Here is a 14976-nt window from a genome sequence, read left to right as displayed (position 1 = left end):
GGATTTATATGTTCATTATGATCTCTTCACCTATCAATTTAAACTTTTAGGTTGCACTTTCTAACAAATCCTTTCTTCCCTTTCTCATTTTGAAGTCCTAATTGCCTAATAAACAGGGTACATTTGGATTCGTCCATTGATAGTCCAAGATATTCATCAATTCATACGACTCACGTTGAGCAGAAATTTTTCAAATTTGCATCATTTGTTTAATATCGTAAGAAAAAGACTCTTTTGGACTTTTATAGCCTTTGTAAGTGCATCATTCTTTAGCTAATTGCTAAGCAGACTTTAAGTTTGAGCCATGTTCTTCAAGATTCTTGTTCTGGTCTCTCTGCTAGCAGTTTTGGCTTACACTCAAGACACCAGTTTCGTGTACAACGGTTTCCAATCAGATGATCTGAGCCTCGATGGGATGGCCTGGATCACCCCCAATGGCCTCCTGAATCTGGGCTACGACACCAGACGGCAGAAGGGCCACGCCTTCCATCCCGACCCAGTCCAGTTCAAGAACTCGCCGAACGGCTCCGTCTTCTCTTTCTCCACCACGTTCGTCTTTGCAATCCGACCTCAGTTTAAGACTCTGAGCGGCCATGGGATCGCCTTCGTGGTCGCGCCCCAGAGAGGCCTCCCCAGGTCCTTGCCGAGCAAATACCTCGGCATGTTCAACCAAACCAACGACGGCGACCCCAACAATCATGTGTTCGGGGTGGAACTCGACACGCGCCAGGATTTCGAGAATGAGGACATTGACAATCATGTTGGGATCGACTTGAACGTGTTGATATCAGCAAAGTCAGCTCCAGCGGGGTATTATGCTGATGGGGGGAAGTTCAAGAACTTGACTCTAAACAGCGGTAAAGCAATGCAAGTTTGGGTGGACTACGATGGCACGGAAAAGCAGATCAATGTCACATTGGCTCCGATCAATGTGCGAAAGCCAAACACTCCCCTCCTGTCTCTTACGCAAGATCTCGCGTGATTATCAACGAGAAGATGAATGTTGGCTTCTCGTCATCAACTGGTTTGACGGCCGTGACTTCTCAATATGTTCTGGCTTGGAGCTTCAGGGTAAATGGAGAGGCTCCGGCACATGCCCTGTCCCAACTTCCTAAGCTTCCTCAGATCGGTAAAAAGGAGACGTCGAAGGTATTGACTATTGGGCTACCATGGGTGGTTCTTTTCGTCATATCAATGCTGATCTTGAGCGTAGTTTACGTGATGAGAAGGAAACGGAAATTTGCCGAGGTGCTCGAAGATTGGGAGAGGGACTATGGCCCCCACCGGTTCAACTACAAAAAAAGGATTCCAGAACCAAGAGCTATTGGGGGCCAGTGGGTTCGGTCGGGTCTATAGAGGAATCTTACCCGCATCGGCGGTGAAGAGGGTCTCCCATGAATCAAGACAAGGCATGAGAGAATTTGTAGTGGAGATCATCAGCATTGGTCGGCTCCGTCACCGCAACATAGTGTCGCTCCTCGGTTACTGCCGCCGGAAAGGGGAGTTGCTCTTGGTTTACGACTACATGCCCAATGGGAGCCTCGACAAGTACCTCTATAACCAACCAAAGGTCACCCTCAATTGGAGGCAAAGATTCAGGGTGATCAAAGGAGTGGCATCTGGGCTACTTTATCTGCACGAAGGGTGGGAGCAAGTGGTGATCCACAGGGATATAAAGGCGAGCAACATCTTGCTAGATGCTGACTTAAATGGAAGACTTGGAGATTTTGGGCTTGCGAGACTATAGGACCATGGAACCGACCCTCAAACGACTCATGTGGTAGGAACGCTCGGTTATCTCGCCCCTGAGCACACGCGAACCGGCAAGGCCACTAGGAACACCGATGTTTATGCCTTCGGAGCTTTTCTGCTCGAGGTTGCCTGCGGGAGAAGGCCAATAGAGCTTCGGGACGCGGAGGACGTGATATTGGTGGACTGGGTATTTTCTTGCTGGGACGGAGGTGCAATTCTCGAGACAAGAGATCCGAAGTTGGGGGCGGAGTTTGTGGAAGAAGAGATGGAGTTGGTGCTGAAACTCGGGTTGACGTGTTCCCACTCCGACCCGTTGATGAGGCCAAGCATGCGTCAAGTTTTGCAGTACTTGGAGGGGGATCTTCCAATGCCGGAATTGTCGTCCATCGGCAGCAGGTTCACATTCGGTCATCACGAAGGTTTTGATGATTTGGCCATGTCTCCGTTCTCCATGGACAAGGCATTTATGCAATCATCTTCTGTCGCAGAATCGATTCTCTCATGTGGGCGATGAGCCTCATGGTTTAGTTTCTAAATTTATTCCATCCTCTTATTTTCCATAGGGCTCAAATTGGCTGCCGCGCCGGCAGCCGGTACTGGCTGCTGCTCCCGGGCGTCGTTCACTGATTGGCGCACTCTATTATTGTTCTGTAAGCCTAATCACACCACATCATTCCCCACATCACCAAATAAAGAAACATTTTTCTCTCTCCTTCTCTGTTTTTCCTTTACTCCCTCTCAGTTGATTTCCTTTTTTTGTTTTTGCTGCACTGCAACTATCTCGTTTCTCTCACTTTACCAAAAAAAAAAAAACTATCTCGTTTCTCTCCCTCGTTACGAAACCGAGTGCCATCACTGTCCTCGTCGTCGCCATCTCTCGAAGCCGCGTCGGTCACCGCCATCACTAAGCACCAAGATGGCAAGCTCTCTGTCCTTTTGTTCCACCGCGAAATTGTAGCCAAAGAGAGAGAAAGAGGGAGGATCTGGAAATGGTCATGACGGGGTTATGGGGGTCGTGGACGTGGCTATGGCGGTTGACGGAGGTGGTGCTGACCTCAGAGAGAGAGAGAGAGAGAGAGGGGGGTGGTGGCCACGGTCTCGAGTTGCAACAGATCGAGAGAGGGGAAGAGGTGGAAGACAAAAACGACCGAACAGAGAGAGAAGAAGAAAGAGAGAGACGTGAGGTTAGAGGATAGGGTTTTCTACGTATTCGCTTGGCGAGTCATTGACGCAATGTACGTCGTGGCCCTCCGAATTTGACTGGCTCGAGGCAAGTGAACATTAAACTTCTCGTGGCGCAATTATTATGCATATGATGCAATTCCTTTCCTGAAAGCTGAATAGACAGATTAACGTAGCCTCGGAGTCTAAGTTTGCGCAAGTTCAAAGTTCGAAAACTGAACTCGTGGTATAAACATAAACTACTAGGAATTAGAAGATGAATGAACGTCCCAATTTAGTGGTAAATAGAGGACGAGTTTATGAATTTTATCTTAATAAAATCTAGTGATGGGCACGGGCGAGGTGTTTTGCCTTTGCAGGGCAACGGGTCTGCGCTGAACTTCCTAGAATTAATTTATTTTTTTGAAAAACAATGTATTGTTATTCTTAAATAAAGAATAACCTTGGGACCTAAGCATGTCCTTAAACTATTTCATCTTTGGGTCTCATCTGGACCTCGCTCGAGGATGTGACGCAACTAGAGGGTATTCCTCTTTCTAGAGAAGACAAAGATATGTGAAAAATTGAAAGTGCGAGGCGTGCAAGCACCGGCACGTTAAAATAAAAAACGCATCCATGGAGTTTGCCCCATAGGATGGGAATAGGCCGCGGAGGCCCTCGTAATAGCGAAATTTCCCTTCCTTTGGTAGGTTACTTCATAAAACCTTCACAATTACCTAGAACTATAAGTCTTTCGAAGCTTGCATCTTCCATAAAAGCAAAACTTGTTAGGAGAAGGGATTGTTTGGAGGTTTTACGACTCAAATTTTATAATTTTATGAAAATATATTGAATCATGGATTCTTTGATACGGTGCACGCACTTTGTTGGGCTGACACTAACACTGAGAGGCAAAAGCTAGGGGAGCGAATGAGATTAGATATCCTAGTAGTCCTAGTCGTAAACGATGGATACTAGGCGTTGTGCATATCAACCCGTGCAGTGTTGTAGCTAACGCGTTAAGTATCCCGCCTGGGGAGTATGTTCGCAAGAATGAAACTCAAAGGAATTGGCGATTGTTTCATATATTTATACCAAAAATTACAGATAAAATATAATAAACCAAATAAAAATTCATTTCTTTCTAAAAGTGTGCACAAGTTAATCAGTAAAGCGAGCAGAATTGACCCCCTGCTCATTTCACGTGGAACCGGTAAGGTGGACGATTAATGCCTCACTTATGTTACTTTAGGAATGAGAATCTATTGTTAGAATTTCCATGTTTGCAAAGATCCAGTTTCAAGATAAATCTTCCATTCTAATATGAGAGGTGTAGCATTGACCTCGAGCAATCCAATTTTGAGCTTCTCGAAACAAAGTGTCGATGCACTACTTATAAGGTGCCGTCTTACGTTGATATGTTACAGACTTCTTGAGATACATAAAACTTTAATAGGATAGTCGCATAAATTGACAAAACTAAGTATCACATTCAACGATACAAGTTTCTATGCATACCATGTGGATAAATATTGATTAACCCCACATTTTATTGGAAGCCCGAAACTTCAAAGATAAGCCCAATTCATGCATTATTATATTTTGTTTTTCTCTCTCATCTCACATATGTCTAACTTAATAATCAGATGGTCCTCTTGAGGAAAAATCCAAGAGGACATTCTCTCAATGTGGTGCACAGATCCGACCACCGGAGGAGCTCGTCATCGTCGAACACCGACCGAATACAAATGGAGCCGTCCATCGAAAACCGATATGGCTAAAATAAATGGGCTCTACGTTGATGGTGGCAAGGGCTTCTCTTAAGAAGGCTTGAATCTAGAAGCTCAAGGTGGTTAATCGAAGCGACGGCTTATTAGAAAATCATAAACTATGTCAAGTAACATGTCAAATGTAACACCCCAGGTCTACATAGTGTAATATTGTCCGCTTTGGGCCCACTGACCCTTACGGCTTTAAAATGCATTACACAAATATAGAACCTCAAGCCTTATAAACCAGTCCAGGACTCCTCCTAGGCAATGTGAGACAAGAGAGGCTCCCACTCCCTTTTTTGCGTACGTCCAAGGACCGAGGTGTAGACGCACCGCCATCCCTCCTCCCCGCGCACCGCTGCCTAGGCCGTCACACTCTCCACCCCTTACGGGCACAGCGCCCTCGCTATGGCCCCACACGTGTTCGAGAGTCGGCTTTGATACTACCTGTAACACCCTGGGTTTACACTGTGTAATATTGTCCGTTTTGAGCCCACTGACCCTCTCGACTTTAAAACGCGTTTCACACAAGTTTCACATAAGCTTTCGCTATGCTGAGAACAAAGCCTTGAGAGTGGCCTATAGCTAGGATGGCAGTGCATCCACGCCAGCGTGAGAGACCCAAAGAGGACAATATTGGGCCGGGTTGAGGGATGGTAGTGCAGCCGCGCCTCTACCCCAAACAACACGTTTTAAAGTCGTAAGGGTCAGTGGGCCCAAACTGGACAATATTACACAGTGTAGACCCAAGGTGTTACATCGAATGCGATGGCTCTAAGGGTTTATTTGACCTATGTAAGTATACAATCAAGACATCCACAACGGGTAAGCCCTCTCATAAGTAAATCTTCAATCCCGATCTTGAACCTTCCCGCACAATTTCTGTCTCTCTCTCATCTTCAATTCTTACTTAACCATCAGAGGTTCTTCCTGAGGAAATTCCCAGGAGGCTTCTTCGTTTTCTGGTGTGCAAATCCATTTTACGCGAAGATCCTACCAGCTTGAAGTTTGATTTGGATTCGTGCATAAATCACATACCACCTACAATAGGGTAGAATTCAAAACAAATTCAAACTCATACATTGTAAACGTACAGCTTTAAACCTTATTTTGATTGTTGGGAGAACAATAACAATCCGAACAATATCGGATTAGCGCAGCGGAACAAAATAATCTCCCCTCTTGTGCAATCCTAATAGGAAACAACTGAATCGAGGAATATAAATACCAAGCACGCAAACACAAGGCAATTTTTTACGTGGAAAACCTCCTCGGTGTGAGGAGATCAAAAATCATGAGACCGGAGTCCACCCAAAAATCTTCACTATCAGCAAAATTGGGTGAACAAAGTTCTTCTCTAGTAAATACTAAAGGTACATAGCAGCAAAGACATCAAAAACATCATTCTTGGCAATACACATTAACTTCACAAGAGATAAAAGATAAATCTCACCAAAAACTCACTTTTGGTGCAACCCACGAAAACCTGATGTAGGAAGCTTCAAGTGAAAATCAAACCGATCAGATTCGAGAAGAATGCGGTACGACCACGCTGACAAAATTTCATCTCAATCAAATCACGAATCGACCTCCGACGTCAGCATCAGAGACTTCCTCAAATCCAGATTTTATGCTCTCTCTTTCTCTCTTATTACCGTGTCTCAAAAACCCGTTCTTTTTTTGCGGCTACGACATAGAAATAGTGAGAAACCCTATTTCTCCATTGAATAGACATATGGGCTTAAGCCTTGGGCTTGCAATTCATTGGTTTTCCTCTACATGGGAGTGAACCCAGCCAACAAATCTCCCCTCACAACGATTTGGAGGGATTCACCATCCCTCCTATAAATTAGCAATGTTCAAGCTTCTCCCTTGGTAGAGTCTTCATCATCATATCGGAACCATTATGGTTCGTATGGATTTTCTCAAGTTCCAACAACTTTTCATCTAGAACATCCCTTATCCAATGATATCTAATATCAATGTGTTTCGATCTAGAATGAAAAGATAAATTCTTACCAAGATGAATCACACTTTGGTTGTCACAGAATAATGCATACCTCTTTTCCTTGAACCCAAGTTCTTCCAAGAAGTTCTTCAGCCATGGCAACTCTTTACTAGCTTATGCCACCACAATAAATTCAGCTTAAGAGTAACACACTTCTGCAACCTTGACTTCTATGACACAGCCCCACCGGCAAAGGAAATCAAATAACCAGAAATAGATTTACAAGTATCAATATTTTCAGCGAAGTCGGAATCTATGTATCTAACTACTCAAGTTTCCTGGTCCCGAAACTGAGTTTCAAACTAGAAGTTCCCAAAGATACCTCATGATCCACTTCACTGCATTCTTGTGCTCTCTACTCGGATTTGATAAATAACTACTAACAACGCCAACTGCATGCGCCAAGTTTGGCCGTGTACATATCATCGCATACATCAAGCTTCCCACAGCCGACGCACATGGAACTCTTTCTATGTCTTTCTTCTCTTTATCAGTCGTAGACCTTTGCTTGGTATTCAACTTAAAGTGAGCAGCAAGAGGAGTGTTAACCACTTTAACCTTGTCCATGTGAAATTTTTGAAGAATCTTCTCAATGTACTTCTCTTGCGACAAGAACAACTTCTTAGCATTTCTGTCCCGAGTAATTCTAATGCCAAGAATCTGCTTCGCCGGGCCCAAGTTTTTCATGTCAAAAGACTTGCTCAACTATTTCTTCAATAACTCAATTCGTGAAGCATTCCTGCCGATAATCAACATATCATCAACATAAAGTAAGAAAATAATAAAATCATCATCAGAAAATTTTTGGACAAATACACAGTTATCCGAGGAAGTCTTCTTATAGCCCTGCTCTATCATAATCAAGGTAAACTTTTTGTACCACTGTCTCGGTGCTTGCTTTAGGCCATAAAGACTCTTCTTTAATTTGCACACATAGTCCTTTTTTTCTTTCACTTTGAAACCCTCTAGTTGTTTCATGTATATCTCTTCCTCTAAGTCACCATGTAGGAATGCTGTTTTGACATCCATCTACTCAATTTCCAAGTCTAGGTTAGCTGCCAAGCCTAGAACCACGCGAATAGAAGATATTTTTACCACCGGAGAAAATATATCATCAAAGTCAATACCCTTTCTCTGATCAAATCCCTTAACAACCAATCTAGCTTTGTATCGTGGTTGTAAAGTATGTTCATCTTGTTTCAACCTATACACCCACTTGTTCTTCAAAGCTCTTTTACCTTTAGGCAACTTCACCAGCTCAAAAGTACGATTATCATAAAGTGACTGCATTTCATCCTGCATGGCATCAAACCATTTGCTTTTGCACTCATCTTCAATAGCTTCTGCATAGCACTCTAGTTCACCTACATCAGTCAATAATACATACTCATCTGCTGAATATCTGGTGGAAGGTCGTCGGTCTCTAACGGATCTCCGAACTGGAATTTCTGTTGGAGCATCTAATGGAGCTTATGGTTCGAAAATGGTATCATCTGTCTCAACATGTTCTGGAATATATGCATCGTCTGGAAGATTCACTTCCTGCTGCTCCTCATCAACTTGTGCAGGAATATGTGTGTGAGGAACTAGATCCAAGTCAATCAAGTCATCACTAACCTGTGGCACTGAAATCATCTCTAATTTCTCAATTTCCTTGTATTGTCTGATCTTCCATAAACACAACATCTTTGCTTCTTACAATTTTCTTCTCAACTAGATCATAGAACTTGTAGCCAAACAAATCCTGCCCATAGCCAATGAATATGCATTGTCATGTTTTCACATCAAGTTTAGACCTCTCATCTTTGGGAATATGCACAAATACCTTGCACCCAAAGACACAAATTATCATAAGAAACATCTTTGCCTGTCCAAACTTTATGAGGAACATCAAACTCTAAAGGAACACATGGAGTAAGATTTAATACATGTGCAACTGTACTCAAAGCCTCACCCCAAAAGGATCTCGGTAGCTTTGCTTGTGAAAGTAAACATCTTACACTTTCAACCAGTGTCCTATTCATTCTCTCAACTAAGCCATTTAACTGAGGTGTCTTGGGAGGTGTCTTTTGATGTCGAATACCCTGTTGCTTGCAATATTCATCAAAAGGTCCAGTATACTCTCCCCCGTTATCAGTTCTAGTGCATTTCAACTTCTTTCCAGTCTGTTTCTCAACTGAAGCCTGAAACTGCTTAAAAGCATCTAATACTTAATCTTTAGTTTTCAAGGTATGAACCCAAATTTTCCTTAAATAGTCGTCTATGAAAGTAAAAAAATAAAGAGAGCCACCAAGTGATTTTGTCTTCATAGGACCGCAAACATCATAATGCACTAAATCAAGTATACTTGACTTTCTTAAAGGAGAAGAGCTTTTGAATGCAACTCTATTATGTTTTCCTACTAAATAGTGAGCACACTTCTTTAGTACTGAATTTTTCATTCCTGAAAGGAGCTTCTTCTTGGCCAATATTGACAAACCCTTCTCACTAATGTGACTGAGTCTCTTGTGCCATAATTCAACTGTTTCTTCGATGTCTACTGCATTAATTTTGTCTGTGGACAACTTTGCCTGCATAATGTACAACGAAGAACATTTCTTACCTCTAGCCACAACCATAGAACATTTAGTGAGCTTCCATCGACCATTACTAAAGGTGTTGCAATACCCTTCATCATCCAACTTACCTGTGGAAATCAAATTCAAAAGAATATCAGGTATATGCTTAACATTATTCAATACTAACCTCGTGCCATTGCTGGTCTCTAGGCACACATCACCAATGCCTACTTTAGCAAGTCCATTGTTTCCCATCTTCATAGATCCAAAATCACCTGACATGTAAGATGTAAAGAAATCCCTACGAGATATAGCATGAATAGATGCGCCACTATCAATTACCCAATTGGTTTCATGACATACACAATTCACTACATCACCATCAAAGACAATGAGAAAGTCTTTAGCAAGTGCAGCAACACGATTGTAATCGCTGTCATTATCACTGTTCATCTCTTTACTTTTCTCTTTCTATTTCTCTCTTTTCATCTAATGGAAAAACCTCTGGATATGTCCCTTCTAATGGCAATAATGGCACTCAACATTTGCAAATTTATTGTATTTGCCTTTGCTTTTATTTCGGCTTTTATCTCTATTTCTCGGACTTCGAGTTTCACTTCTCTCCCTTTTTTCAACAACCAAGGCATTAGAATGTAAAGAGGAGGATCCACGTGTCTTTCTTCTCATCTCTTTATTTAAAACACTACTCTTGGCCAAATCCATGGTGATCGCTGAATTAAACAAAGACGTTTGAAACGTCTCCCACGAGTCTGGCAAAGTACCAAGCAACCATAACGTTTGTATCTCATCATCAAACTTGATACCCATCACATCCAGCTAATTTATAATTCTTTGTAAAGAATTTAAATGATCAGTCAAATGAGTACCATCTTGATATCTCAAATCCATAATCTGTTTTATCATAAATAACTTGTTATTCCCAGTCTTTCGAGCATATAATTGTTCAAGCTTATTCCACAAACCGTGTGCATGTGTTTCCTCAATGATATGGTTCAAAACATTATCATCCACCCACTGCCTAATGTAACCACACACTTGATGGTGAAATATAATCCATTTAGCATCGGTTTACTCTCGAGTTTCTCATCGCAAACACGGGTGATAATAATCTTTCACATACAAAAGGTCTTCCATCTTTCCTTTCCAAACGCGATAATTCGAACCATTCAATGTAACCATCCTATTAGTATTCGTTTCCATCGTTTAACACAAGGTAGAAAAACCAAGCAAGAACCAATGCTCTGATACCACTTTATTGGGAGAACAATAACAATCCGAACAATATCGGTTAGTTCAACGGAACAAAATAATCTCCCCCTTATGCAAATCTAATAGGAAACAACTGAATCGAGGAATATAAATACTAAGCACGCAAACATAAGGTGATTTTTACTTGGAAAACCTCGTTGGTGTGAGGAGATAAAAAACCACGGTACCGGAGTCCACTAAAAAATCTTCACTATCAGTAAAATTGGGTGAACAAAGTTCTTCTCTAGTAAATACTAGAGGTATATAGCAACAAAGACATCAAGAACATCATTCTTGGCAATACACATGAATTTCACAGGAGATAAAGGATAAATCTCACAAAAACGCACTTTTGGTGCAACCCACGAAAACTCAATGTAGGAAGCTTCAAGTGAAAATCAAATCGATTAGATTCGAGAAGAATGCAGCACGAACACGCTGATAAAATTTTAGCTCACATGTTTCCTCAATGATATGGTTCAAAACATTATCATCCACCCACTGCCTAATGTAACCACACACTTACACGCATCGGATACTTCCTCGGATACGATTTTCTGCCCTCTCTTTCTCTCTTGTTATTACGTCTCAAAAAAATGTTCTTTTTTGCGATTATGACATAATTATAATGAGAAACCCTATTTCTCCGTATGAATAGAGATATGAGCTCAAGTTTTGGGCTTGTAATTTATTAGGTTTCCTCCACATGAGAATGAACCTGGCCAACACTGATTTGGTACTTAAATCCTCTCGTTATCCATGTTAAGTTCAAGTGGACGAAAAGTCTATGAGTTTTTTTTTATCGATTTTTTCGTTTTTTAGACGTGTGATGTTGATGTGGCACTATGCAGATGCCATCATCAGAGGAGGTGATATTAACAAGACCTTCATGAGTGGTCTCTATGAGTTTGAGGTGACTGAGCTTCGTCACCACGTATGATTTCAGAAATAACAAAAGTGCCAAGTATAATTTTACGTCAAAAGAAAAAAAATAACGGATGTGATGGAAGTTCTGAAATACATGTCCTAAACAAGTTTTAAGACTTAAAAGAACAAAAAAAAATGTTTTAGAAATAAAGTGCCGGAAGTTTTAGGTCTACCACTGATATTATCACATTATTTTTGGTGTGACTAGAGTCTTTGACCCTAATTTACGTTGGCACCATGTTTGCAAGTGAACTAAATTTGGCCAGTCTATATCAATAATACCCCGTTCTTTTGTTTAATCAATTGCGACAATTGTTACTTGAATTATTGTGCAATTCTTATTACATTACATTTATTTGCATATTGCATGTGTCGCAATAATTACATATATGACCTGTGAAATTTCTTGAGTTTATTTACACAAACAGATAAATATATTTCAAAGCTCTATCAAGAGCAATTGACCTTTTTATCTATGTACGATAAAAGGTCGCTTCCAGTATCTATCTGTACATAGAACTCCCTCGGAGGAGTACCTAATCGAACTCTCGCAAAATCCAGCCTACAGAGAAGAAGCCACAATCGAAACACAATCAGCACCGTATACGAGGTCAAATCAAATGGAACGAAGAACCTACAACCTCTCTAATCAGCACCAGTTTGACAAATTTAGCTCCACACGAAGCATAAGCTGTATTCGAAATTCCTAAACGGACATGCAAAGGACGTGCAATTTTGACGCGAAATTTCAAAAAATGCAATAGCACACTGAGAGAATCGAATTCAGTACCCAAGGAGGGAAGGATCGGAGTTGCCTCCAACCAGAAAATCGACGACGCCATCGAAAGTTTGCAGCATCCCCCGATGCCTCGCCCTGTCGCGATCCCTGAGCCGGCCTAGTCTATCGCTACGAATGGGCGGGACGGCCCTCTCCAGTGCCAGTGCCGCCGGTAAGCTGCTGGGAAGGAGCGCTGCCACTGATGGCAGCAGCACAAGGGCGATCAGGGCGCACGCACCGGCGGAGGCCGCGGCCATGCCCTCCGGTCCGTGCTTCGCCGTTCTGGAGAGGAGGGAAATGGAGCTTCGAAATGAACTGAACGGCTTCGAAGTTCGAAAGTGGGGAGGAGTAGTCAAAACTGAGTCTTCACGCCTCATTAAAAGAAACAAAAAAAAAGAAGAAAGAACAAGAAAGGGCCCCACTTTTTCGTTCATGGGATAAAATCTGTCTTTTTACTTTTCTTGTAAAGTTACCCCTAGCTTTTTTCAATAAAATTTTGTTTCCGACTTTCGAATATCTCATAAGAAATGGCTTTCGGACTTTCTCCCCGTGGGACAAATCGGGCCACCGATAGATTTACAGTTAGACTTTACTTATATATGGCCTTGTCAAATGAATAGACCGTGTCGAAAATGATCCGATCCATATTTACTCATTCAACTCGTTTTGACTCATTTCCATACAATACAATTCTAGTGACCTATGCATGACCCAACCCGTGTTGATAAAATAGACTTCAATATTAATTCTAATTTAGAAAAACTTGTTTCTTATAAATTTTAAAAAATATATGTATTATTACAACACTGTGGATAGTTTTTATACAAAAAATTCAGATTTTTTTAATATATTTTTTCTTTATTTTCTATTTCTTTCTTTCTTGTTTTTTTTTGCTTCTACGTCCAGCGACCGGTGACCGTCGGTGACTAACGATCATCGACCAGCCGACGTCCGGTGACGACCGACGACCAGCGATCGACAACCAGCGATGACCGGTGATAGCTGACTGGCCACTGAAGATCGTTGACCGGCGCATATCAACACGGCGGCCCCCGGAGCGTGTCGGTGCTGCTTAGTTGGTTCAACAACATAATGTATAACATACGTCGGGTTTCAAGTTTAGACGTGGCAAACTTCAATCAAGAAGTGAGTGATACGTTGAACCCGAACCAAACAGTGCAAAAATTAAAGAAAAGAGTACATTGCTTTATCAGAAACCTTATTACATGGCTTTTGAAGTCCATATCAAGTGTATACTGATGTAGCTGGAGCGTTTCCCTTTCTCCAAGCTCAAACCAAGGGTAAGCCTTTCTCCATGAGGCTTTCGACGGTGTCTCGTACACTGACCTCCAAAGGAATGAACGTCGCGCCCAAACCTTCCACTCTTTCCCTTGATACCCTATAAGCCGACACAAGAGGTCCGTCGTCTTCACATCTGCATACATGCCAAATGATTCGTGCATGCCAGCTAAGTCAATAAGAATGAAATATGACCTATTCTAGTGTTGCTCATAGGATAGAATGAACTTTTCTTGTGGAGTTGAAGAAAAATTAGGACTAACCTTTCGGGGAGGATCCTTAAGAACGATTATTTGGAGAGTCATCCAGAAATATTAGATCATCTTTTCATAAATTTTACCTAAAACCGACAAAGGGAAACAAACTACAATTTTGAAAAATATAGTATCATTCCATCCACTGAAATGCATAGAACAACGACGGATGACTGCCATACACAAACACCTGGGGATCAGAAGCTGAGAAAAGCACAGGCGATGCTGTATGAAAAACAGCTTCGCATCCATTGATGGCTGAGTCGAAGGACCCTTCTTCCTGCAAGTTGGCTTTGCATAAATGTAGTCTCCCCTTAGCACCTTCAAGAGCTCGAAGGTGTTGCGTCTTCTTCGGATCATCTGTTTGTGCACGTGCAACAACAGGAAGTAGATTTGGTGTATAGAACCTCAGAGTCAAATTTACAATACAATGACAGCCATGGATGAGAAGAGTGAAATTATTAGGTTATGATGCTGGATTTGCACTAGATTCAGCTTGAGAGGCAACGTATGACCAAAGCTAAACATTCAAGCCAATTGGTTCAGGTTCCACGAGAGACTTAGGTATGTGTACGGAGTGGACAATGGATGATGATATTATGTCATAGGCACACGAAGAATCAACAGCCACTAGGTAGTAGGTACTCGCTTTGGCGTGCATACGAGCCCTTACACATACCCAGACGCGTATATGTATGTGCGAGTTAATCCGAAAGGTAAGAAATGATTAGAAAAGGAACATGTATAATGTTTCAACTAAGATATCGGTGAACCATTACCGCATTACTCCTAAAATGAACAGACCGATAGAGGATTCGAAAGTCCAAGAGTGTAAACAGAATAGAGCATGAAATGAAGTTGTAAAGACTTACTGGGATCGCGTACAGTCGCTTTGACTGCGTAGCCACACTGAAGCAACGACTTGACAAGCCAAGATGCGATGTAACCGGTCCCTCCGGTCACCCACAGCACCTTGTCCGCTGTAATCATCTCACCTCTCCTTGGAGTTCAAACCTTGAAACGGGCCTTCGGAGGGATTATAGTTTAGAGTGAGTGCAACGCATACATAAGGGAAATAGGATTCTCTTTCATGACGTGTAGAATGCAATAAAATTTTGCAAACCGTCAATGTCATTTAACCGACAAACGTGTTTGATGACCGATGAGGCATTGACTCTATATGCTTGTTTTAAATCTA

The 14976-nt window shown here is 41.9% G+C and overlaps 1 protein-coding gene and 1 pseudogene across 1 annotated transcript; one reads left to right on the top strand and one right to left on the bottom strand.

Annotated features, from left to right (window-relative positions):
* The first annotated feature begins 267 nt into the window (after positions 1–267).
* Positions 268–2281, top strand: LOC115669300 (L-type lectin-domain containing receptor kinase IV.1-like; annotated as a pseudogene).
* An 11234-nt stretch (positions 2282–13515) lies between these two features.
* LOC115662992 (phenylacetaldehyde reductase-like) lies at positions 13516–14768 on the bottom strand. Its single transcript, XM_056314541.1, has 4 exons — positions 14651–14768; positions 13961–14138; positions 13788–13802; positions 13516–13660 (listed from the first exon to the last, which is right to left on the bottom strand). Exons 1-4 carry the CDS (start codon positions 14766–14768, stop codon positions 13516–13518), a joined length of 456 nt encoding a protein of 151 aa, XP_056170516.1.
* Positions 14769–14976: the final 208 nt, after the last annotated feature.

The sequence above is a fragment of the Syzygium oleosum genome, unplaced genomic scaffold (assembly GCF_021117445.2).
Source record: "Syzygium oleosum isolate NSW1041296 unplaced genomic scaffold, Sole_v2.1 Sole_v2.09, whole genome shotgun sequence".
Taxonomy (NCBI): domain Eukaryota; kingdom Viridiplantae; phylum Streptophyta; class Magnoliopsida; order Myrtales; family Myrtaceae; genus Syzygium; species Syzygium oleosum.
This window is presented reverse-complemented; position numbering and strand designations above follow the sequence as displayed.